General features: G+C 37.1%; 2 protein-coding genes across 4 annotated transcripts in view; both read right to left on the minus strand.

Moving 5' to 3' along the window:
* stk17a (serine/threonine kinase 17a) overlaps positions 1-7,379 on the minus strand; it is a 40,719-nt gene extending 33,340 nt beyond the window's left edge. Inside the window, exon 1 of the mRNA XM_058765682.1 lies at positions 6,903-7,379. Within this exon, the coding sequence (XP_058621665.1) occupies positions 6,903-7,060 (158 nt within the window). The 5' untranslated portion in view covers positions 7,061-7,379. The remainder of the gene's footprint in view (positions 1-6,902) is intronic.
* A 656-nt stretch (positions 7,380-8,035) lies between these two features.
* Positions 8,036-26,206, minus strand: part of LOC131533373 (E3 ubiquitin-protein ligase HECW1) — a 79,934-nt gene continuing 61,763 nt past the window's right edge. For all 3 annotated transcript variants that reach the window (XM_058765681.1, XM_058765679.1, XM_058765680.1), the window contains 11 exons: positions 24,753-24,836; positions 21,287-21,393; positions 20,155-20,269; positions 17,462-17,575; positions 17,206-17,358; positions 15,797-15,895; positions 15,572-15,701; positions 14,373-14,519; positions 14,153-14,267; positions 12,899-13,097; positions 8,036-10,651 (listed from right to left, as the gene is read on the minus strand). In XM_058765681.1, coding sequence (XP_058621664.1) covers positions 10,540-10,651; positions 12,899-13,097; positions 14,153-14,267; positions 14,373-14,519; positions 15,572-15,701; positions 15,797-15,895; positions 17,206-17,358; positions 17,462-17,575; positions 20,155-20,269; positions 21,287-21,393; positions 24,753-24,836 — 1,375 coding nt within the window. In that variant the 3' untranslated portion in view covers positions 8,036-10,539. The remainder of the gene's footprint in view (positions 10,652-12,898; positions 13,098-14,152; positions 14,268-14,372; positions 14,520-15,571; positions 15,702-15,796; positions 15,896-17,205; positions 17,359-17,461; positions 17,576-20,154; positions 20,270-21,286; positions 21,394-24,752; positions 24,837-26,206) is intronic.

Raw genomic sequence — 26,206 nt, forward strand, 5'->3', positions numbered from 1 at the left:
CTGAAACGAAAACGCACTAGTGTAAACGTAGCCTCAAGCACTAAAAGGGCTTCAATAACAAACTTGGCTTTCACATGACATCGCCATCACCCCCCCGCTCTGTTTCCATGGTGCACAGCAGATGTTGCCACCGGGCTTTTAGCCCCATACGACTTGAATGGCACGACAATGATGTCATGGTATCTCGGATGTTAGAGCCGGGATTCTCTGGGAAAGAGAGCGGAAAAGACCGGGCTTTAAAAAAAAAAAATCGTGAAGGGAAATACAAAGGGAAAAAATATATAAATCACACTGCACAGATCCGTCAATCAAGCAGCGGAACTCACCCAGAGATTTATGAAAGGAGGGTGAGAAATTCTCAGCTGATGACATGCTGTTTAAGACAACAGTGAGACTGTGGTGTCATCCGCTTTTACACTGCAAACACATCCCTCCCAAATGCATGAGCTTAATTAAAAAATAACAAGGATTCACAGAGCTCCGTACCGAAGCTGAACTTTGCTCTGAATGTTTGCTTGATTACACACACACTGTCCAATTTAAGCAAGTTATACCTATAAAAATATTTTAATTTTGTGTTAGGGCTGCACGATATTGAAAAAAAAAAAAAAAAAAACTCACATTGTGATATGTTGTTTTTCTGCGATAGGCCTATATATTGCTATATGAGAAAAATAAATAGATGACTTGAATCAATAATTGGGGTGATTTTGTAGGCGAGTAGAAATCAGCATAGAAAATGAACAAATTACAAGCATAGACAAATATAATAGAACAAAGATAAACAGTGCTTTATATTTTTCAAGTATTCAGGTACAGAAATTGAATAATCAAATATAAAATAACACTGCATAGTCTTCACTGTATAAATTAAATCTAATAAAACTACAAAAGTGATTTTTCTTTTGTTTGATTAACATTCATGACACAGAAAGCAAGAGGAACATTAAACTGCTGTGAACCAATATACTGTTACACATCCATTTTCTTTCTCAATTGTTTACCTTCACCTAAGCCATACACAACTGTGTTTACAAGGATACTTGCAGAGACATGCATTTTGACATAATTTCACACGTATGTGTCATTTCAGGCACAAATGTGACCCTGGAGCACAAAACCAGTCTTAAGTCGCTGGGGTATATCTGTAGCAATAGCCAAAAATACATTGTATGGGTCAAAATTATTGATTTTTCTTTTATGCCAAAAATCATTAGAATATTAAGTAAAGATCATGTTCCGTGAAGATATTTTGTAAGTTTCCTACCGTAAATATCAAAACTTAATGTTTTATTAGTAATATGCATTGCTAAGAACTTCATTTGAACAACTTTAAAGGCGATTTTCTCAATATTTTGATTTTTTTGCACCCTCAGATTCTAGATTTTCAAATAGTTGTATCTCAGCCAAATATTGTCCGATCCTAACAAACCATACATCAATGGAAAGATTATTTATTCAGCTTTCAGATAATGTATAAACATTTCCTCCTGTGAAAAAGTTGTCCCTTCTGAATCAAGACAAAAATACATATGAGAATGTACAGGAGAAAAATGTTATTATGGACTATTATTTTTATTTTTTTTTACAAACATGCAGCTTTTCACTTTTGTTTGGACTCTCATTTGGGTGACGGCACCCATTCACTGCAGAGGATCCATTGTTGAGCAAGTGATGGAATGATACATTTTTCCAAATCTGATGAAGAAAAACTCATCTGTAGCTCTACATCTGGGATGGCCTGAGGGGGAGTAAATGTTCAGCAAATTTTCATTTTTGGGTGAAATTTTCTTTTAAATCATTATTGAAAAATACAGCGACATGCATTTTGTGCAGTTTATATAATTTAGGGTTTTAAATTACATCTTTTCTTTTTAAAACTAGCAGAACTGTAAATGGCACGCTGCCATTATTGGATCTGTGACATGGCATTAAGAAACTTGGCACGTACATGCAAGAAGATAAAATGTCGCACAAATGCTTGAAAAATTACACTTCTCATTTTACATGGCACTCTTCCCATCAAATATCTCAGGCCTAATCTGCAGCGTGCAGAATGTGTTCCCATACAGGCAAGGCGAAGACATTTGTTGATCTAAAGCGCTTGGCCGGCGTCCACACACAATGGTAGAGTGCTGGTTCTGATCCGTTAGGGCTGGGTGTTCCCAAAGCAGAGTGGCAAAGGAATGCAGTGTGGCGGCCCTGCAATTATCCACATCTGAGTATCACACAGCACTGCTCCGATTTCACCTCATACACATCTGAAGCTTTAAAGCAATAGTTTATCCAAAAATTAAAATATTCTTAAAAGCGTCCTCATCCAAGATGTAGATGGGTTTCTTCATCAGATTCTGAGAAATGGGTCTCTGCATCAGTGTCTCAGCAATGGATGCTCTGCAGATGGATTTGTTTCTTTTGGCTTCTCAAGACATTCATTGATGGTGGTGTGGATTACTTGTGGATTATTGTGATGTTTTTATCAGCTGTTTGGACTCTCATTCTGGCGGCACCCATTCAAGCAAGTGAGCAAGTGATGGAATGACAATTCTCCAAATCGGTTCCGTTGAAAAAATATTGTCTTGTATAATAATAGTCCCAAGAACTCCACACTAGGGATGCGCAGTGTTGGTCCCCCCTTCCTGATTTTTTTTATTTATTTGCATGTTTGTCACACTTTAATGTTTCAGATCATCAGACAAATTTAAATATTAATCAAGGATAACACAAATAAACAACATGCAGTTTTTAAATGAAGGTTTTTTATTATGAAGGAAAAACAAAATCCAAACCCACATGGCCTGTGTGAAAAAGTGCTTGCCCCCTCCTATTAAATCATGAAAGAACTGTGATTAACCACATTATTTTAGAAAGCCGAGTTAAATTTCACTAGCCAAACCCAGGCCTGATTACTGCCAGACCTGTTGAATCAAGAAATCACTTAAATAGAACCTGTCTGACAAAGTGAAGCATGTTTAAAGAGCAACACATCATTCCGTGATCTTAAGAAATTCATAAACATGTAAACTATTTTGTTTCTCATCTATCAGTCTGGAAAGGGTTATAAAGACATTTCTAAGGCTTTGTGACTCCAGCAAACCACGGTCAGAGCCATTATCCACAAATGGAGAAAACTTGGAACAGTGGTGAAGCTTCCCAGGGGTGGCCAGCCTACCAAAATTACTCCAAGAGCACAAAGACGACTCATCCAGGAGGTCATAAGAGAACCCAGAACAACATCTAAAGAACTGCAGGCCTCACTTGCCTCAATTAAGGTCAGTGTTCATGATTCAACAATAAGAAAGAGACTGGGCAGAAACAGCATCCATGGGAGAGTTCCAAGGCAAAAGTCATTGCTGACCAAAAAGAACACAAAGGCTCGTCTCACATTTGCCAAAAAATATCTTGATTATCCCCAAGACTTTTGGGCAAATATTCTGTGGACTGATGCGACAAAAGTTGAACTTTTTGGAAGGTGTGTGTCCCGTTACATCTGGCGTAAAACCAACACAGCATTTCATAAAAAGAACATCATACCAACAGTCAAACATGGTGGTGGTAGTGTGATGGTCTGCGGCTGCTTTGCTGCTTCAGAACCTGGATGACTTGCCATTATTGATGGAACCATGAATTCTGCTCTCTATTAGAAAATCCTGAAGGAGAATGTCCGGCCATCAGTTTGTGACCTCAAGCTCAAGTGCACTTGGGTTATGCAGCAGGACAATGATTCCAAACACAGCAGCAAGTCCACCTCTGAATGGCTGAAGAAAAACAAAATTAAGGTTTTGGAGCGGCCAAATCAAAGTCTGGACTTAAATCCAATTGAAATGCTGTGGCATGACCTTAAACAGTCCATTCATGCTCGAAAACCCTCCAATGTGGCTGAATTAAAACAATTCTGCAAAGAAGAGTGGGACAAAATTCCTCCACAGCGCTGTGAAAGACTCACTGCCAGTTATTGCAAACACTTGATTGCAGTTGTTGTTGCTAACGGTGGCACAACCAGTTATTAGGTTTAGGGGGCAAGCACTTTTTCACACAGGGCCATGTGGGTTTGGATTTTGCTTTCCCTTCATAATAAAAAACTTCATTTAAAAACTGCATGTTGTGTTTACTTGTGTTATCTTTGATTAATATTTAAATTAGTTTGATCTGAAACATTAAAGTGTGACAAACATGCAAAAAAATATAAAAATCAGGAAGGGGGCCAACACTTTTTCACACCACTGTATATTATATTCCAAACGGTACGATATCATAATTTTGCTCGATTTGGTATTTCATACGCTGCTGTTGTGAAGCACACCTGTAGGTGGCAGTGCTTCCCAAATTGCTGTGCAACCGGTAAATGTGACAACAGAACAACACGATGGATCAAACAAATGAATTAATTGCGTTACTTCAGTTGTATTATCTTTTTTTCTTCAAACTCAGTCAAAATGTAACCTATATGTTCCCGGTTGGTTTTTTTGTTACAGTTTGATACAAAGGTATTAAAGATATGAATCTGTTTTTATTGTTATTATTATTTTAATCTTTTGAGGTTGGTTATTTGTCACCTATGGTATCGAATTTATTATCGATACCGGAGGTATTACATTTTTGGTATGGTCCCGAAGCCAAAATTATGGTATCGAGCCATCCCTACTCCACACCTGACTATTATAAAGCATAAAATAATAATAATTTTTAAAAAAATATACATTTACATTTAAGATTATTGTATATGTACATTAATTTGCATAAACAAGGACTGATTTTCTTAGCCATTCGTATACACACACCTGGTCATTATTTTCAAACATTCATATAGTCATATAATTTTCAAATCATTCCTTTTTATGCTGCACAGTACCGAAATACTGACTAATTCAAAGAAGCATTTACATGATGCATTTATAATTCACAACATTATAATGTACAGAATGGAAAAAGGCAAAGGAAATGTAAAGAGAGTTTTAGAGTAAAGTTTTATTTACACAATAAAATATCCAATATCGGCACAAAACCTCAACCAAGATATTGGGCATCCTTAAATTTGATTCGTCTCAAAATTATGAGCCTATAAATAATGAAGCATGAGCACAAAAACATTAATAATCATTAGGAGTCTCTGCTTTTACGTGGTTCCTCACGTTTTATGAATGATGCCTGATCCATTTAGTTTTCACAAGTTCAATATTTTTAACATAGCACTCTGCTACTTAAAATATTTGCTTTGCATCAAAAACAAATTGATGTTTGCATCATCCATCCAGTTTCAGCAGTGCTTGGGTCTAAATGATCATTTCTTCAGTGCAACTTGTAACACAACTCACATACTTATAGTCTAGACTCTTAAAAGGAATCAGGTACAAGCAGCTGTCCTCGTGTAAGATTTGGGCTAACTAGACTATAAATGCCAATATCTAGGCTAATGTGATTCTCAGAATCATAACCCGTTGGCAGCCTCTGAAATCGCTCGCTGAAGAATAAAATGGCTCGTCTCCACAAACACAGCCGTCAAAATAAAACCAGCTGGAGCAGCCAATCACGTCCAACCATTCAAGTTCACCTTTAAGAAGCGGGTTGAGAGACTGGTAAAACATGCTGGACATGAACTACTCACTGATTTGTCTTTTCATTTGTTTTACTGTACTCAGATGACATGGCTTGGCCTAAACGGTGGTGGCAGACATCCAGACAGTTGCACTTTCAAACCTCTGCCCATTAATCTTGCTGATATTACATGTCCGAGAGTTTGTCTTGTGACTAATACAGCACATGATAAACAATTAAAATAGGACTCTCTATTGTAACTTGTATTTCACAAGCGTTCAACTTGAGTTCAAACTTCTGTCCAGCATGCAAAAGCTAATTGTCCCCATCCATCTCTTGGAGAAATTAAAGTGACTTTTCTGCTAGTTTTGCATATAGGCATAAAATACTACACATCCCCAATCTTTTTGCTTGCACTGCAAATCCTCCTCTGTACAAACAAGAGTAAGCGCAGTGTTTTCATAGTGCTGAAGTCTTACAGCGACTTGGCAAAGGAACACCTGCCAACAATACATGACTTATTCACTGATTTAAAAACCACTGATCCCTGGCATCAACGCAGTGTGCCATCAAACGGCTCCGTTTTCCAATAATGTGATCCAGCTATAATGCACCACATGCAAAAGTTTATTGGGTGTTTCATTAAATGTGCAGATCAATGTATCTGAAAGCCATTTAAAAGACAAAGCAATGCCAGATCATACTTAAAAACGGTAATGCATCACTTAAAATACATGACTGTATGCAATGCAAGCAATAAATGCATGCAATATTCACTCAGGTTTGCGGAAAAGCAAAGTCTGTTCATGTAGAACAGATGGACATCAGAAAATTAGGCTGATATATTTATTTTCATTAACAACTTAATTTGCATTGCAAGTAAAGGGTTTTCATATGCAATGATTTTTTACACACTCGTATTCAAAAGGAATACAAAATACATCAGTATTTGAAAACCATCTACATGGCAAAGCAATGCCAAATCACCCTTTGAAGCAGTGTAGATGCTCAAAATAGTGTGATGCATGACTTTAAATACTGTACACACATATTGAACTGTATGCAAAGCAAGCAATAAATGCATGCAATATCCATATGCAGATCCATATAAAAACAGGGACACAGGGACTCTTGAATGTAAACATTTTCAATGCATCCAGACTTTAATACAATAAAAGTAGGATTTACTGTAGCATGCCAAACATTTACGGAGCATTCATTCGTGGCCTGGCTTCAAAATTAGTACTTTTAAATCCAAACAAGAGGTTCAGAGTGCATGCATCAGATAAAAAATAATAATAAAAGTTTTAAAACGTGTGCTACAACTGACACAGACGCAGACGCAGACAGGGAAAGGTGCGCCTTACCTGCCCAGCTCTCTGCCGGGGATGACGTCATAGTGCTCGGTGAACGGCTCGCTCCTGATGGCGGTTCGGATCTCGCGCAGCAAACCGGAGCGGTTCTGACCGGGTTCACACCGAATTCGGCTTCTGGGCTCGGTCGTTCGTGGACATTCAGGAATCATAACGGCTGTTATGAACGTCAATTCGTTTTATTTGTGTACCGACAACCGTTTTTACCTGCAAGCCCAGTCCAACAGGTGACCTGATGCAGCGAAACGAATACTATCACGCGACCTCACTTAATAAAACAGTTCCTCTCGCTGAATTTTCACCTAATGTTAACAACATGGAAACGTGTCTAAAATATTAACTGTTAATACTTTCATCTTCGATTAAAACTCCTCCTAAGCGAGCAAAAACGCTGAAGTTAATGACCGTTGCTCTCCTCAACTCGTCTGCTTTCATCTACACCGAGTCAACGGAAAGCCAAGCTGTTCCTCAGACTTTAGTTGCCAGGGCAACGGCCGTGATTGACACCGCTTTCCACCAATTACGATCAAGCACTTGCCGGTGGGCGGGAGGAGGTGGACCTTGACAGTGACATTTGACCAATAAGAGGTGAACAATTAATTAATTAAATAATTATGTTACAGATATATATATATATATATATATATATATATATATATATATATATATATATAAAAAAAAACTGATGTTGGGTTTTATTTTGAGAGGACAATGGAATAATAGTAGTGTAGACATCCAAAGACTTTCATCCTCTGTGATTTAAATTTACACTTAACATTAACCTCATTAATGAGGACGTACTAAATGGCTTCTGTAATAATTTTACTTCTGAAGTTATGCTCTCTCTCTATATCTCTCTCTCTCTATATATATATATATATAAAACATCAAAATAAGTGTCCGTTTTCCGATGATACCTATTATTATTATTATTATTACTTTGCTCTTATGCTGGGCATATTTAAATATTTGTATCTCTTTATGTTTAGCAAAACATTCACACACATATTGAAGAGATTCTTGTGATGCCCTCTAGTGTTTGGGCTGTGTAAGGATGAGAGTGAACTTGTGAATATATGAATCAACATAATACATACAACCCACTAGAAAGTGATTGTTTATTGACATTTATGTACAAGGATTTGGGCAAAAGCAAAGCCTGTTCATGTAGAACAGATTGACATCAGAAAATTAGGCTGATATAGAGCAATTTGTGTACATAATTATATTTACATGTGTATTTTCATTAACAACTTTATCAGTTTGCATTGCAAGTAAAGGGTTTTCATATGCAATTTAATTTTGTTCACATTATCTTGAACTCATATACAAAAATAATATAAAATATAAAACAAATAAAAATAATAAAAATACATTATAGTATCATCAACTGAACAGTGAAATGGTCAGATAGTCATTTCACAAGTTCTGTCAGTGATAAATAAAAGTTTAATACACAGATTCAGTGTTAATGGACATCCTTCCAAAGAAAGTTCAGCGTCAGAGGGAACATGTTTATTCCCCAGGGACCGATGCAAGCATAACGCAATGATAAACATCATCATAAGAGCCTGCATGCATTAAACAGTGACATCAGTGATGAACCATCCATCTCTTATGATGGTGAGAGGCATTCGACCAACAACAAAAAAATAAAAAAATTATATATATATATATATAAACACATAAAAGCACCACTTAGGAGATTTCATACTGACTAATAAAGAAAATCTGGTTTTGTCATCTGTGGTTATAAACAGTAATTTTATTAATATTAGGAGACAAAACCTGTTTGCATTTAAAGTTTTACAGTTATGAGTGACAAACCAACTCATATGTGTGTGACTGTCGAAATGGAAGATGTGCATCAATAAATTAAACAAATAAATCATTAAAAATATGTATTTTAATTAATAAAGATATACCTGCAATATACAAGGTGGATGTGGGGTCTGAAATTTGTTATCCGTGGCAATGCCTACAACTTCACAACAAAATATATTATACCAAGTAGGGTGATCATATGCCCCCCCCCCCACCATTTTGGCTTTGTTTTTCTATTGTTTTCATTCTTGCTGAAGCCAGTGACTGAAAAGTGGTTTGACCAATAGCGTGAAGGCATTGTACATATCAACCAATCGTGGCGTGCGAGAAGGCGGGATCTACAGACAGTCAAAAGCAATGTAAATACACGTACATATAATAAATGAGGACTGTACAGAGACCGCCAACAGGAAAACAAAGCCAAAACCCAGACATTTTTTTTTTTTTTAGGCAATTTAGAAAAGTCCGTCCAGGACATGTCTGGGAAAAAGAGGACTTATGCGAATCTGGGAATGAATCCAATGCCTTGCCATTGCCAGTGTCATTATCAAACGCAGCTCATCCCTGGGCCCTAAAAAGCTTTGGCTTTAAGAAGCATTGTTTAAACAGTTAGAGAGTTATTTCTAACGTAGCCACATGGACGCTGATGGCAGAAAGTTCTGATGAGCTTAGTGTTAGTGTCACTAATTTGGTTACACAATGAAGTCACTTACATCACTATCAAGTGAGCTTGAGCACATATTAGTGAAAGTGAGGTGACACACATGAGTCTAACCATTTCTGCTCCACAAACATGACATTTTAATGACATTATCAACAGTATTTGAGCCATGCGATTAAATCAGGCAACACAGTGCTGTCGTTTGGAGTTCAACCGATGAAATGAGCATGAATTTTTAAACTGATTTAAAGGAATAGTTCACCCAAAAATTAAAATCTTTTATGGCCTGAGGGTGAGTAAAATAACAGCACATTTTCATTTTTGGATGAACTATCCCTTTAAGGTTTGGGCAGGGGCTATGTTCAGAATAGTGTACTAGCATACTACTCATACTCATACATATCCATAACATGCACAGTATGAATGTTATCTGTAAGCATACAATACCTAGATAACGTTTTATGTTCATCACAGTGCATATTACATATCTAGAGTACTGTATGCCATAATGCAGTGTGACTACTTGATGTAATACCTACTTTGTAATACCAATCTTGGACTTTTATCTGATCACACATTAAAATGCAAAATAACTAGATAATGAAAAGTGGGAGATGCATGCTTTATTATTAAACATGCAGTGTAATGAGGTCATGTGACAACTACATTGCATACTGCACTTGGAAGTGTTTATTGGTTGCATGTGTTTTGCATACTACAGAACTTAAAAAAAGAAAGAAAGAAATACTGGCAGTATGAAGTACAGTATATATTGTGCAGTATTCAGTAAGCAATATGTTAGTATTCCATTTCAAACATAGCCAGGCATTGAAAATCACACTTTTAAGGGAACAGCCAATCAGAAAGGAGATGCACTGATGCCTAACCAATAGAATGATGCCAAGGACAAACGTGAGTAAGATGCAAAAGGCTGGAGCAAAGTTTTCACTATTGCATACACGTTGGACCCCACACTATATATATCTTGTATTTCAGTGCAGAAACATGCCATGTCAAGTCATTTGAAACAAAATTCTCAGATATATACGTAGTTTAAAAATCTCTAAAAAGTCTCTTGTGGACTGAGTTACTGAAAATGTTTTTGCAGTAATAAAAAAAATCAAGTCTGAATCAAGTCTCACTTCTTCACTCCAGACCAAATGTGCTGGTCTCCTCCACAGCGGTGAGAAGTTTCTCATACAGCATAGGGTACGATGGATAGGGAGGCAGATCCAGACGGTTGAAGCATGTGTGCGCCCTGCAGGAGACGGAAATACAGAGGTCAAAGGTCAGGAGGAGGCTTCTATCATGGCCTCTGACTAAATAGGTGAGACGAACTCTACACTCCTGTGAGCCGCTTTGCTGTAAAGCAGAGCATGTGAAATTCTGTATGTGAGTGAGGCATCTGTATCTTTTCCATCACGTTGGTCTTATTTAGCTCTGGCTGCTGACGCTGTGCACACTCAATGACAAACTCCGAGCCGTTCTCACCCTGACAGAGAAATACGAGCCTGTACTTTAGTGCTGACGGCGCCAGGCTTTGATCCGCAGTCCCTTCTGTTTGCCAGATGAACAGGATGAAATGATTTTCAAGGTGAAACGCTGGATGCAAATTGAGCTTTTGAGTCTAACGGATGGTTTTCAGGATGACACTTTGTCATCTCGGGTAGCTTTATTTACAAGTCTAAACAGTAAGGCGGTTTCTTTGCTGTTGTGATTGAATTGCACGGTGTGGAAGAACCATGGCACGTAAACAAAACAGTATTTGAACAAGCTTTTAGTCGACTACACAAAGTATCTGTGGGTTAAAGCACTGCTTGGGTGACGTTGTCCTAAATGCATTCATTATTTCTGTGCATTGCAGTCTGTGTTTTTCATTTCGCGTCTCACACATGTGACCCTGGACGACAAAACCAGTCTTAAGTGTCAATTTTTCGAAAATGAGATTTATAAATCATCTGAAAGCTGAATAAGTAAGCTTTCCATTGATGTATGGTTTGTTAGGATCGGACAATATTTGGCTGAGATACAACTATTTTAAAATCTGGAATCTGAGGGTGCAAAAAAATCAAAATATTGAGAAAATCACCTTTAAAGTTGTCCAAATGAAGTTCTTAGCAATGCATATTACCAATCAAAAATTAAGTTTTGATATATTTACGGTAAGAAATTTACAAAATATATTCATGGAACATGATCTTTACTTAATATCCTAATGATTTTTGGCATAAAATAAAAATGTATAATTTTGACCCATACAATGTATTTTTGACTATTGCTACAAATATACCCCAGCGACTTAAGACTGGTTTTGTGGTCCAGGGTCACATTTGTTTTGACTATCAAATATAAATGGAAATGTAAGGATCTCAAAGCACTTGTCAGTCCTCTGACGTGTGTTTCCCTCCCTCTTGTGTCCGTATATGGTTGTTCCTGTCCTAATTTAGTTTGTTTGTTTAGATTCTGTTCAGCTGTGTGTGTTAATTATCTCGTGTGTATTAGTTCCTGTCTGTTCAGTTAGTGTCGTCTGGTTTGCTCATTACTCCCGGTGTTCCTGTGTGTCTGCCCTGCCTTGCCCTGCCTTGCCCTTGTTTAAGACCAGCTCATGACCAGCAGCCATGCTTCAAAACATACCTAACCAGCATATGCTGGTTTTTCAACACTGTCATGATTGTTCTTGTTATAAAATGGTGTTATAACAAATGATATGTTATAAAACCTCATTTTCATTCTATGAAATATAAACTATGAGGAATGTGAAATGACTGTGTAATGGTAGAGAAAATCATTTGGTTTTTAATATTCAGCCCAGGTCTTTGAGATCCTGAGCCTTCCTCTGTAGCATCTCTAATCTAGCACACATGCAAGTCATCTATATGGTAATGTACTCCAAAAAGTTGAAAAACAAAAACAAACTTTCAGCACATTTAAAATATCCTCTTTAGGGTAAACGCACCAAACATATTCATAACATCACACTTTTTTGTCTCCAGAATGAGAATATCCCCTCCTCCTAATAGCATCTTTCAGCGACTAGCATTAGCAACTAGCAATTCATGGTTTAGCAAGGCTACACTAAAGCTACTGAGTCCTGTTCCACACCAACTTACTGTTTTTAAGTAGGAAGTGCCTCAATACGCAAAAGAAAACTGTGCTAATTTGTCAATTTTATTGGGTCTTTTCAGGGTTATTATAGTTTAACTAAAACTACCACATATAGACTTTGGCGTACTAAAATAGCTAGAACTAAAACTAAATAAAAATGTATAAACAAAAAAACAATTCATTTAAAAATATATATATAAATAAAGACAAATACTAAACATTCCTTGGTAAATTGCATTTAAATTTTTTTTACTTCAGCTAGCATAAAGCTTTCCCTCTTGATGAATTAGCCTTCCTCAAGTACTAAAAAGTCATCAAGAGGTTTATAAAGCTGTGTTTAGGATAATTTGGGATATATGTGATTCTGCAGGCAGAACATGTGTTATTTCTTGCCGTATACCTTGGTAGAGAGGTAATCTTTCCCCACTTTTCAATGCAGAAGCGCCGCAGGCCGTTGCTCCCACGGAGCGCTGCGAAGCCCTCGTAGGGGACGCTGGACGTTCCCGTCACAAACTGCAGCAGGCGCAACCTCTGTTCATTATTGAAGCGCTCCACCGCATCCCAGAAACAACGAATCACAACGTGCCCATCATGGTAACCTGGAGGGGGATGGAGATACCGGTAAAGTTAAACACCAATATGTACTACGTCACCCGTAGTTTGTGTTGTGTTGGGTTAGACCCTACTCTGTAGTAGGAGCTAATTTAGTCCCCCCAAAAGGTGTTCCCAGTTAACCCTAGTACTTCCACCAGGAGTTACAATATAGGAACTATGAAGACGCTCCTCTGGTGTGAAAGCCCCTCTTGTTTAAAGGAATAGTTCACCCAAAAATGAAAATTCTGTCATTAATTACTCACCCTCATGTCGCTATTTTAACGATCTCCTTGCTACGTTTCTGAGCCTTGATCGTGTCAGGATCCTTGCTGTCTACGGGAGGGTCAGAGAGCTCTCGTAATTCATCAAAAATATCTTAATTTGTGTTCCGAAGATGAAGGTCTTACGGGTTTGGAACGACATGAGGGTGAGTAATTAATGACAGAATTTTTATTTTTGGGTGAACTATCCTTTTAACTGGTTCGGGTGTGTTTTATTGGGACTGGATCTGAACTCTGCAGGAAAGTGGCCCTTTGGGAGCAATTAGCCGAAGTATAAGAAGAATAGAGAATGTGTCCCTCTAAAGAGGTCCTTCGGGCGTCTCTATCCGAATGGCTGTGCAGGAAAAGTCAACAGAAGACTCCAGAGACTCAACCGAGGATATCTCGACACCGTGAAACCACAACACCGCAGGGTTATAAGAAATTCTACAGGGTTCACCCGTCACGCTTTTAATGTCAACAGCTCCGTTCTAAGTAATGAACTGCAATCTAAACAGATGGGATACTTGTTTTGGCATTAGCTGTGGGATAAAATCCTGTTGACCATCCATAGTAATTCCCAGCAGAAGACCTGAAAGAAAAGTAAAACCACTTCACATGGAACAAACGCTTAACCTGAGCAATCAAGCTTCTACTCACTAATGAAGACCATGTGAGCATTTCTCTCCAGTAATTAAACATTTGTGGATAGCTTTTGCATCAAAATCATTGACAATATTACCCACTGTTGACAGAGCAGCTGCCATGAATTTTTAAAGACAACGCAAGCATCCGCTCACCTCCTCTATATTCTGTGTTGGATCTCCAGTCGGTCAAATCGATCTCAGCCGTCCCTGCAATGACCAACTCCAGCTCACGAGCATCGAACACTGAAACCAGACGGGAGTCTACGACCTGCATTATAAAGGAACAGGTTATATATGACATTCAAATAATCTGAATTAGATTAGTAAATAATTGAACTAATTTTCAGTGAAACTACCATTCAAGCTAACGTACCTCATAGAAGCCTCTTACAAGGGCTTCGGTCTGCTGCATAACCCCCCTCTCCACCCTCCATCTAGCCATGCGCTCAATGTATTCCTTCTTGTTCTTCTCCGTCACTTGGGTATTGGAGCCTCCCGACTTCAGTTCCCTCTCTATGACCTGTCAAAAGATGTAAAACATTTTAAGGGTTGGTACAAACCTTTGTTGCAGCAGAAGTAATGTTTCCAAGTATTAGTGACATGGCACCTGTAAAGCATGGATTCACCCTGAGCCACCTTTTTGTTGTGTGTTATTCTTTTAATGTTAAACTATTTATCCAAGATTTGTTTAAGTAAGAACAGGGGTGTCCAAACCTGCTTCTAGTGGGTTATCGTTCTATAGAGTTTAGCTCCAACTTATCTCAACACATATGCCTGGAAGTGATCCTGAAGACCTTGATTAGCTAGGTGGGTTTAATTATGGTTGGAGCTTAACTCTGCAGGACAGTGACCCTCCAGGAACAGGACTGGACACGCCTGAGGGAAACAGTGTGGCTCGGTTTGCATTGGTGACCCCGACGTGCCAACTTTTATACCTTTTAGTACAATGTGGTTTTAGTACAACTTAATGCAAAACTGGTAACCAGGTTTGGCTTGCTAGTAGAAATGCTTATGAGACATGCAAATGAACCCGAACCAGTCATGTGTAAAGGGTCCGATATACTGATGCCGAAGTTCTTTTTTCATTCCTCGGTTAGGGATAAAAAGAAGTTTTGTGTTTGCGAATATCCCAACGCTGCTGAAAGCAGCAATTAAATCAATATGTAAATATATCCTGTGTGCTTTCCTCTCAGTAACAAAATAAACACAACAAAAATGACAGCGTGGGAAACCAGTAGTTAAGAAAGCATCTGATCATAGCAATGTGGATAAAACAGTGTTGGTGTCGCTTTCAGTTAGAATTACAACTTGATATTCTGCTATAAAGCAGCTCTATATATATATATGAATATGTATAGAATATGTATAACTCAATATTTTAACTAATTGCAAAAGCTGAATAATTGATCAAAGCCTACTGATTAATTGGTGAAATAGTTGACGATTAGTCGATTAATCGTTCGAATAATCATTAGATTAATCGATTATGAAAATGATCATTTGTTGCAGCCCCATAAGACACATGAAAACCTCATTGAAGGTGCTTCAAAAACAGAATGAATTATCCAGCACCTGTCCAAAGACCTCCTCGTTGACTGTAAACGTCAGATCCAGGATATCCGTGATATCGTTATCCTTCATCCACTGTAAGCTCTGGTGGAACTCCTCATCCAGGTATTCCAAGTCACTCAGATCTGTAACTCTACAGACCACACAATACAGACATCCAATCAAAATTCATAATTTGAAACTCACTTTACGGTGTCATCTTGACTGCAAAAAACCTCTGAGACTCACAGTCTGAGCAGGGCCTTGTAGAACGGTCGAGTGAAGAAAGCATCCAACAGATACTGGTGGATCAGAGCCAGACCCAAAATACGGCCACTGAAACGGAACCTGTGAGGGTCCAGCAAAACATTTATCCGTGTCATAATGTTCTGGATATGCTTTAAAGAGGTGGTTGATTGTGATTTAACTTTTTTAACTTTAGTTAGTGTGTAATGTTGCTGTTTGAGCATAAACAATATCTGTTACGATGCTGAAAGTTCAATGCAAACGGAGATATTGTCTTTAAAAATTATGGCAGTTTAATGGCTACAAAAATGGCTGGTAGGAACAACAACGAGTTACTTCCCGGGTTTTTGATGTCACAAACCCAGAAATGTACATAAACCCCGCCCCCTTTGTCGCATGTTCCCGGGGGCGGGGTTTAAGCCATGTTGTGCACGAAAAAATGTATTCATAGATGAATCCCGATTCTGTCTTCTAATGGTTATAATGGATTCACAAGTTTCAAAATCAATGTTCTAAAGCAGCGGTTCTTAATCATGTTCCTCAAATCCCCCTGCTCTGCATCTCTCACTCTCTCAATCGGGCTCAAATTGATAAGCAATATTGAGGACCCCATTGTTTACAATACAAGCGGAGCACATGCCGCTGAGGTGAGGGGCGTGACGTTTAGAGTGCGCTAGGCGCAAATCTAGCCAATCACAACACACTGGGCCAGCTAACCAATAGGAGCCCGTTGTGTATTTCTGAGGGAGGGGCTTCATAAAACCAGGAACTCATCAGTGTGTTCATCGGAGAAGGGACAGAGCGGTGTAGAATAAAGATCAATTATGTGAAAAATAATGTTTTTTTGTTTGTTTTTTTTTTAATCAAAGCTTTAAACATGTTAGACTGCACCCCATAAATACAATCAAGCCTAGAAGAAAAAAAAAAAAAAAAGTCAACCACCCCTTTAATATAATCTAATATAAACATATCCTGTCTTTGAACCAATTATAGGCTTTTCAAATTCTCTACCTTCTGAACAGGGCTTGAAAGTCAGACACTGTGACTAAATTTAATTGAAAGTTGTGAATCTGAACACTGACATTCACCAGACGTGTCCTCTTCTTGGATGAAGTTCAAGGCAAACGCTGAGAATTTGTCTTTGTATTTAGTTTCTTAACACTATAATTTACTAAACAAGAGTGCCATTTTCCCTGTCAGTCAAAATCCCAAAATAAGAGACAAAACAAAGACATAGCGTGACCGCTTCTACATGACTTTCTTTCCAGCTGACCAGAAGGCATGCGATTCCTCAACCACATGCCACATCAACCAGAGAACTACAAAGCTGAACTTCAAAAACATTCCAAGTCTAAGCAGCAATAATTAGGGATAAAGAGAGATAGTAAGGTAGAAAATGGAAGATCTCTCACCATTCCAAATGGTTCTCTACAAATGCAGACATGGGGCTGATCTGCACTGTATACGTGTCATTGGCTGAGTACTCGAACAGACCGTAGTAGGGGTTAAACAGCTCCTGAGATAACAGGAAGAAGAACTCCCGCGATGGGCCGCTGTAATCCAAACTATAGGGAACATGAATGCAATATTTTAGATCAGGTAAGATCCAAGTTCTGGTTTGTATGTCTGTCAATAACATGCGTGTGAATGAGAACAGAGTCGACTGACCCTTCCTCTCCTACAAAGGCGATGTAGAGCTTGTTTCTCTGGAGCTCTTTGCGTGAGTAGGCCATTACTTGATTAAAGGTGCCTTCCAGTAGATGTTCCCTTCTGATGATGAACCTCGATAGCAACACAAAATAAAACCAAATCAAAATCAATGTAATATCTATCTATCTATCTATCTATCTATCTATCTATCTATCTATCTATCTATCTATCTATCTATATATATATATCAACACATGTATGCTAAAAACACTATCTATCTATCTATCTATCTATCTATCTATCATCAACACATTTATGCTTAAAACACACTCACTATCTATCTATCTATCTATCTATCTATCTATCTATCTATCTATCTATCTATCTATCATCTATCTATCTATCTATCTATCTATCTATCTATCTATCTATCAACACATGTATGCTAACACACTATCTATCTATCTATCTATCTATCTATCTATCTATCTATCATCTATCTATCTATCTATCTATCTATCTATCTATCTATCTATCTATCTATCTATCTATCTATCTATCTATCTATCATCAACACATTTATGCTTAAAACACACTTTCTATCTATCTATCTATCTATCTATCTATCTATCTATCTATCTATCTATCTATCTATCTATCTATCTATCTATCTATCTATCTATCTATCATCAACACATTTATGCTTAAAACTCACTATCTATCTATCTATCTATCTATCTATCTATCTATCTATCTATCTATCTATCTATCTATCTATCTATCTATCTATCTATCTATCTATCTATCTATCTATCAACACAGTTATGCTAAAACACACTCACTATCTATCTATCTATCTATCTATCTATCTATCTATCTATCTATCTATCTATCTATCTATCTATCTATCTATCTATCTATCTATCAACACATTTATGCTAAAACACACTCACTATCTATCTATCTATCTATCTACAGTGGGGCAAAAAGTATTTAGTCAGCCACCAATTGTGCAAGTTCTCCCACTTAAAAAGATGAGAGAGGCCTGTAATTTTCATCATAGGTATACCTCAACTATGAGAGACAAAATGAGAAAAAATCCAGAAAATCACATTGTAGGATTTTTAAAGAATTAATTGGTAAATTCCTCGGTAAAATAAGTATTTGGTCACCTACAAACAAGCAAGATTTCTGGCTCTCACAGACCTGTAACTTCTTCTTTAAGAGGCTCCTCTGTCCTCCACTCGTTACCTGTATTAATGGCATCTGTTTGAACTCGTTATCAGTATAAAAGAGACCTGTCCACAACCTCAAACAGTCCAACTCCAAACTCCACCATGGCTAAGACCAAAGAGCTGTCAAGGACACCAGAAACAAAATTGTAGACCTGCACCAGGCTGGGAAGACTGAATCTGCAATAGGTAAGCAGCTTGGTGTGAAGAAATCAACTGTGGGAGCAATTATTAGAAAATGGAAGACATACAAGACCACTGATAATCTCCCTCGATCTGGGGCTCCACGAAGATCTCACCCGTGGGGTCAAAATGATCACAAGAACTGAGAGCAAAATCCCAGAACCACACGGGGACCTAGTGAATGACCTGCAGAGAGCTGGGACCAAAGTAACAAAGGCTACCATCAGTAACACACTGCGCCGCCAGGGACTCAAATCCTGCAGTGCCAGACGTGTCCCCCTGCTTAAGCCAGTACATGTCCGGCCCGTCTGAAGTTTGCTAGAGAGCATTTGGATGATCCAGAAGAGGATTGGGAGAATGTCATATGGTCAGATGAAACCAAAATAGAACTTTTTGGTAAAAACTCAACTTGTCGTGTTTGGAGGAGAAAGAATGCTGAGTTGCATCCAAAGAACACCATACCTACTGTGAAGCATGGGGGTGGAAACATCATGCTTTGGGGCTGTTTTTCTGCAAAGGGACCAGGACGACTGATCCGTGTAAACGAAAGAATGAATGGGGCCATGTATCATGAGATTTTGAGTGAAAACCTCCTTCCATCAGCAAGGGCATTGAAGATGAAACGTGGCTGGGTCTTTCAGCATGACAATGATCCCAAACACACCGCCCGGGCAACGAAGGAGTGGCTTCGTAAGAAGCATTTCAAGGTCCTGGAGTGGCCTAGCCAGTCTCCAGATCTCAACCCGCTGTTGCCCAGCGACAGCCCCAAAACATTACTGCTCTAGAGGAGATCTGCATGGAGGAATGGGCCAAAATACCAGCAACAGTGTGTGAAGACTTATAGAAAACGTTTGACCTCTGTCATTGCCAACAAAGGGTATATAACAAAGTATTGAGATGAAATTATGTTATTGACCAATAAATTCTTTAAAAATCCTACAGTGTGATTTTCTGGATTTTTTTTTTCTCATTTTGTCTCTCATAGTTGAGGTATACCTATGATGAAAATTACAGGCCTCTCTCATCTTTTTAAGTGGGAGAACTTGCACAATTGGTGGCTGACTAAATACTTTTTTGCCCCACTGTATCTATCTATCTATCTATCTATCTATCTATCTATCTATCTATCTATCTATCTATCTATCTATCAACACAGTTATGCTAAAACACACTCACTATCTATCTATCTATCTATCTATCTATCTATCTATCTATCTATCTATCTATCTATCTATCTATCTATCTATCCATCCATCCATCCATCCATCCATCCATCTATCTATCTATCACACTTACTTGATTTTTCCTGGCCCCTGGCCGTAGCCTTTAGCCTCCAGCTTCCTGTAAAAATTGCGAAGCTTTGCCTCAAAGTCTCTGCGGTATGGAGCAGGCGCTCTGGCCCTCTGCAAGCCTGTCAAAATATATAATACCACTGCATAAAATTACACACTGGTCTATTTTTTTATTTTATTTTCTTATTTAAAAATGTCATACAATGTATTCAAATGAAATAAAAGTGGGAAAGAAGCCAAAGAAAAGACATTTAATACATCTAAAATTTCTGGGGGTCTCAATGTGAAACAACAAATCAAATGGAGCAGAGATGTCAGCACCATGCTGTGAAATAATTTTACTCATAATCTGAGTTTCTCATCAAACACTAGCTATCACAAGCGTACCGAACAGCCTCAATAAACTGCGCTAGCACATTCTGTGCAGCACAGCGGGATGTCCACCATGAAATTAAGTCGCTTTAACTCGTGTCTCGCTGGGGTGTGAGTGTACGTGATCATGCTCAGTTCAGAATTCACACCATTCTGATGTGAGGAATGACCTGTGATTTGTTTAAACGTGAGGGAAGTGGCAGACTGGCCAGATTGCAACCGCACAGAAGAACTGATGCGGAGAATGATTGCTCTCGCTCTGTTAGGGAAAAGCCTTTGCTGGGTTTTGGCAAGAGGCGCTACACACAAGAGACTAGCTCATGTTTCCACAGACGCTTAAAAGAAAAACCTTAGAAGTCAGTATGTGGATGTTTATCACTGAGCTAGAGAAAATGTTTTATAAGATCCTACTATAATAATTTGAGTAAAAACAGTTAGATTGTGTCTTTAGCATTTGAAATAGTTGTCCATTTGTAGCTTTTAATGCATGTGTTTTAGCTTTGATGCACTCTTCTTGCTTGTGTTATTCTAAAAGTTGACAAAAATAACTTTTAGTACTTCTATAGTCTTTCTCTTTGGTGAAAACAGACCAAAAATACTGATTACTCATCTTGAATACACACACAGGCAATTTTTGTTGGCTACAGATCTAGATCTACCAGTAGTTTCAAAGCTAAACTAGGGGTATCATTTTTGTCCAACTAAATGAGCCTAAACAAACCCAATGATGAAAGTCTTGCTTTTAAAAAGTAATATGATCATACCCGGTGAACTCTGAGGTGAGGATCCAGGAGAGCAGCGTGGAGAGAAACTGAGGCCGGGGTGGTAAGAGTGAGATGGAATATACGACATGATCTCCTCATCAAATAGACTGAATGACAGAGAGGGAAAAATATTAGAATGTATGCAGAAAACGTAAATTTATTTATTTATAAATATTGTATAATTAATCAAAGTTAAATATCTCAAAAATTAATAAAAGAGATAAAATAAAAAATGTATAAATATAATATAAATAAAATAAAAATGGAACATTCTGTTTACTCTAAATTGTTAGTTAAAGCGGTCATGACATGAGAAATCAAATTTGCCTTGATCTTTGTACTATTAAAACATCCTGCAAGTTTCATAGCTTAAAACGTCCACCTCATTATAAACAAATCATTTATTTAATCAGATCCGAGGGACAAGGTGACGTCATGGGGGCACAAACATTTGCATAAACAAGACATCGACCAATAGTCTTCTTCTCACCATAGGCCCCGCCCACTGGCTGACAAGCCTTAAAGGACCCGCCCCTTAAAACAGCTCGTTTAAGACAGAGGGTCAGAATGAGAGTTGTAAATAATATTTTTAATATATAATAATATATAAAGTTTTTACTAACCCTTCTTCTCAAACCTTATAAACAGTAACTTAAACAACTCTCGCACTCTTTTTGCTACTGTGGAGAGACTTACAAACCCCCCAAGTCAGATTCCCAGTGAAATGCTCTCCGAAAGTAAATGCAATGAGTTTGCTTCCTTCTTTTCCGAGAAGATCAATAATATCAGAAAGGAGATTGGCATATCCACTTTTGCAGAGGTCACACAGATTCGACCGCAATTTCAAAAAGAAGTGACTATGTCTGTTTTTGAAGAAATTGATTGCAAAATATTGAAAGAAATAGTACAGCACCTTAAATCATCAACATGCTATCTTGACACACTTCCCACATCTTTTTTCAAAAGTGTGCTTGACTGTTTAGAAACAGATCTCTTAGAAGTGGTGAACGCCTCACTTCTTTCTGGGACTTTTCCAAACTCCCTGAAAACTGCAGTTGTTAAGCCCCTTCTGAAAAAGCGCAATCTTGATAACACAACGTTGAACAACTATAGACCAATATCAAATCTTCCGTTCATAGGTAAGATTATTGAAAAGGTAGTTTTTAATCAGCTGAACAACTACTTAAACTTAAATGGATACCTGGACAATTTTCAATCTGGTTTCCGAGCACATCATAGCACAGAGACTGCGCTTATTAAGATAATAAATGATATTCGCTTCAATTCTGATTCAGGCAAAATATCAGTTCTGGTACTACTAGATCTTAGTGCTGCGTCTGACACTGTTGATCATAACATACTTAGAGAGACTGGAAAACTGGGTCGGGCTTTCTGGGATGGTACTCGAATGGTTCAGGTCATACTTAGAAGGGAGAGGTTATTATGTGAGTATAGGAGAGCATAAGTCTAAGTGGACGTCCATGACATGCGGAGTCCCACAAGGCTCAATTCTTGCACCACTCTTGTTTAGCCTGTATATGCTCCCACTAAGTCAAATAATGAGAAAGAACCAAATTGCCTATCACAGCTATGCTGATGATACCCAGATTTACCTAGCCTTATCTCCAAATGACTACAGCCCCATTGACTCCCTCTGCCAATGCATTGATGAAATAAACTGTTGGATGTGCCAGAACTTTCTTCAGTTAAATAAGGAGAAAACTGAAGTCATTGCATTTGGAAACAAAGATGAAGTTATCAAGGTGAATGCATACCTTGACTCTAGGGTCAATCAACTAAAACCAAGTCAAAAATCTTGGGGTGTTTCTGGAGACAGACCTTAGTTTTAGTAATCATGTCAAAGCAGTAACTAAATCAGCATACTATCATCTCAAAAACATTGCAAGAATTAGATGTTTTGTTTCCAGTCAAGACTTGGAGAAACTGGTTCATGCCTTTATCACCAGCAGGGTGGATTATTGTAATGGTCTCCTTCCAAAGAAGACCATTAGACAGCTGCAGCTCATCCAGAACGCTGCTGCCAGGATTCTGACTAGAACCAGAAAATCTGAGCATATTACACCAGTCCTCAGGTCCTTACACTGGCTTCCAGTTACATTTAGGATTGATTTTAAAGTACTTTTACTCGTTTATAAATCTCTAAATGGCCTAGGACCTAAATACATTGGAGACATGCTCACTGAATATAAACCTAACAGACCACTCAGATCATTAGGATCGAGTCAGTTAGAAACACCAAGGGTTCACACAAAACAAGGGGAGTCTGCTTTTAGCTATTATGCCGCCCGCAGTTGGAACCAGCTTCTAGAAGAGATCAGATGTGCTAAAACATTAGCCACATTTAAATCCAGACTCAAAACTCATCTGTTTAGCTGTGCTTTTGTTGAATGAGCACTGTGCTACGTCCAAACTGATTGCACTATGTATAATCACTTTCTATTCTTAAATGTTTTAAATTTCTTTAAAATCAATTTTTAAATCACTTTGTTTTTATTGTTGTGATTTTTATTATTTTTAATTTCTTATTATTTTTAATGACTATTTCACTTCCTTTTATGTAAAGCACTTTGAATTACCATTGTGTATGAAATGTGCTATATAAATAAACTTGCCTTGCCTTGCCTTGCCTTGCCTTTTTTTCACATATTTATTTGTTTTGGTTTTTTTGTGAATTTTTTTTTACATTATAAGTAAACCTCAAGGAACATATTAAAATAATAATTTAAAAAAAAATCCATGTCATGACCTCTTTAAAATGTGACCCTGGACGACAAAACCAGTCTTAAGTGTCAATTTTTATTTATACATCATCTGAAAGCTGAATAAATAATCTTTCCATTGATGTATGGTTTGTTAGGATCGGACAATATTTGGCTGAGATACAACTATTTGAAAATCTGGAATCTGAGGGTGCAAAAACATCTAAATATTGAGAAAATCACCTTTAAAGTTGTTCAAATGAAGTTCTTAGCAATGCATATTACTAATCAAAAATTAAGCTTTGATACATTTACGGTAGGAAATTTACAAAATATCTTCATGGAACATGACCTTTACTTAATATTCTAATGATTTTTGGCATAAAAGAAAAATCTATAATTTTGACCCATACAATGTATTTTTGGATATTGCTACAAATATACCCCAGCGACTTAAGACTGGTTTTGTGCTCCAGGGTCACATATATGTTCTAGTATTCTATCTGGTATTCAACTGTGTGTTAGCTGTTTGGAGAGTCTGACTAGTTGATTGTGTGAGTGTGAGTGAGTCATACTGTATGTTTGAGAGTAATCTGACTGCCAAACACTGGCACCGAAGCAAACGCTGAGGATTGTGTTCAAAGACTCTTATATTCTACTGCCTGTCGAGTCTTGTGGTTTTGGTTTGCAACACAAACACTGAACTCATGCAGCATTTCCCCTGCTTCACACTGCAGTCACTGTACCTTAACAGCATGACCAGGTCGGCGTCACAGGACAGCTTTTCAACGCCCTGAGGACCCTCGGTTCTGATGTAATGGATTTTCTCCCTGAGAGAAAGCATGTAAACATTCACACAATCTCACTTTTCCACTCTCGCTGCCTTCCTTCCACACCGGGTAGCTTTTGAAGGTCTGAACTAATGGAATGTTAATTGTTTTTGAAAGTAACAGTAAAGCACTTCACTAGCTGAATGGAGTTATAGTGTGCATTCTGGAATGCTTTTAAGATAATGATCGGCTCGCTGCTTTAGAGCCACTGTTAATGCACTGATAACAAGTTAAATGCTGATTCACCATCACAAACTTTGTTTTTTACATGTTTTAGCATGTTTCATGCATCTTTATTGTGTCAGACTGTAACTGTGTTGCTATATGAGCTTAACATGCCAATGTTAGTCATAATTCAGTAATATTTTGGTATTATTTATATACTATTATAGTATTTATTCATATTTTGAATTGACTTTTATATTTGCAGTTTTCATTTTAATTTTAGTTTAAGTTTTAGTAATTTTGTTTCCTGCTTTTGTCAGTTGTATTATTGTTTTTTTTTTTTCAGTTTTTTTTTCATAATTTTTTTTTTAGAAATTATATTACTTAATTGAACTTATTTTATTTCAGTTAGTTGCAAAGGAAATATTTCTAAGTTTTGTTTACTTAGTTTTAGTTTAGTTTTTCACCTTATATTTATATGCTATTTCATATAATCTTTAATTAAGTATAAGTTTTAATAATTGTATTATGTGCTTTTGTCATTTTTTATATTTCTATTTATGTTTTAGTTTTAGGCACCATTTCCAATTGTTTTTGTTTTATTTAATTATTTTTTCATGTGATATTTACGTTTTATTTTATATCAGCTTTATTTTAGTTTATGTAATTTTTAGGGCTGTTAGTCGATTAAAATATTTAATCTAATTAATTACATGATGTTTCGATTAATTAATCGCAAAATAAATTTGACTGAAAATACCCACAAAATATTATTTAAAGCTATTTGTGTGTTAAATGAGAAAGTACCAAGCAGACATTACAAATAGTAGCTTTAGAAAGAAATATTTAGTTTGATTCAACATAAAATGTATTACACATAAACATTTAGGCAGCAACTATTTAGCTTTAATGCATTTTTTATTTTTATTTTTTTATTTTTTTATTTTTAAGATTTAGTAATTTTATTACTTTATATTAAACTTATTTTATTTCTGTTGGTGGCCAACCCAAAATTAATTAATTTTGGATTGGCCACCAACAGAAATAAAATTAATTAATTAATATTTTTTATTTAAAATTTTCATCTAATGTTTATATTTTATTTTATATCAGCTTTATTTTACGTTTTAATTTTAGCTATTTTAATACTTCAATTTTAACTTATTTTATTTTTGTTAGTAGCCAAGGCAACATTTACATTTTTT

Source organism: Onychostoma macrolepis, chromosome 24 (genome assembly GCF_012432095.1).
Source record: "Onychostoma macrolepis isolate SWU-2019 chromosome 24, ASM1243209v1, whole genome shotgun sequence".
NCBI lineage: Eukaryota > Metazoa > Chordata > Actinopteri > Cypriniformes > Cyprinidae > Onychostoma > Onychostoma macrolepis.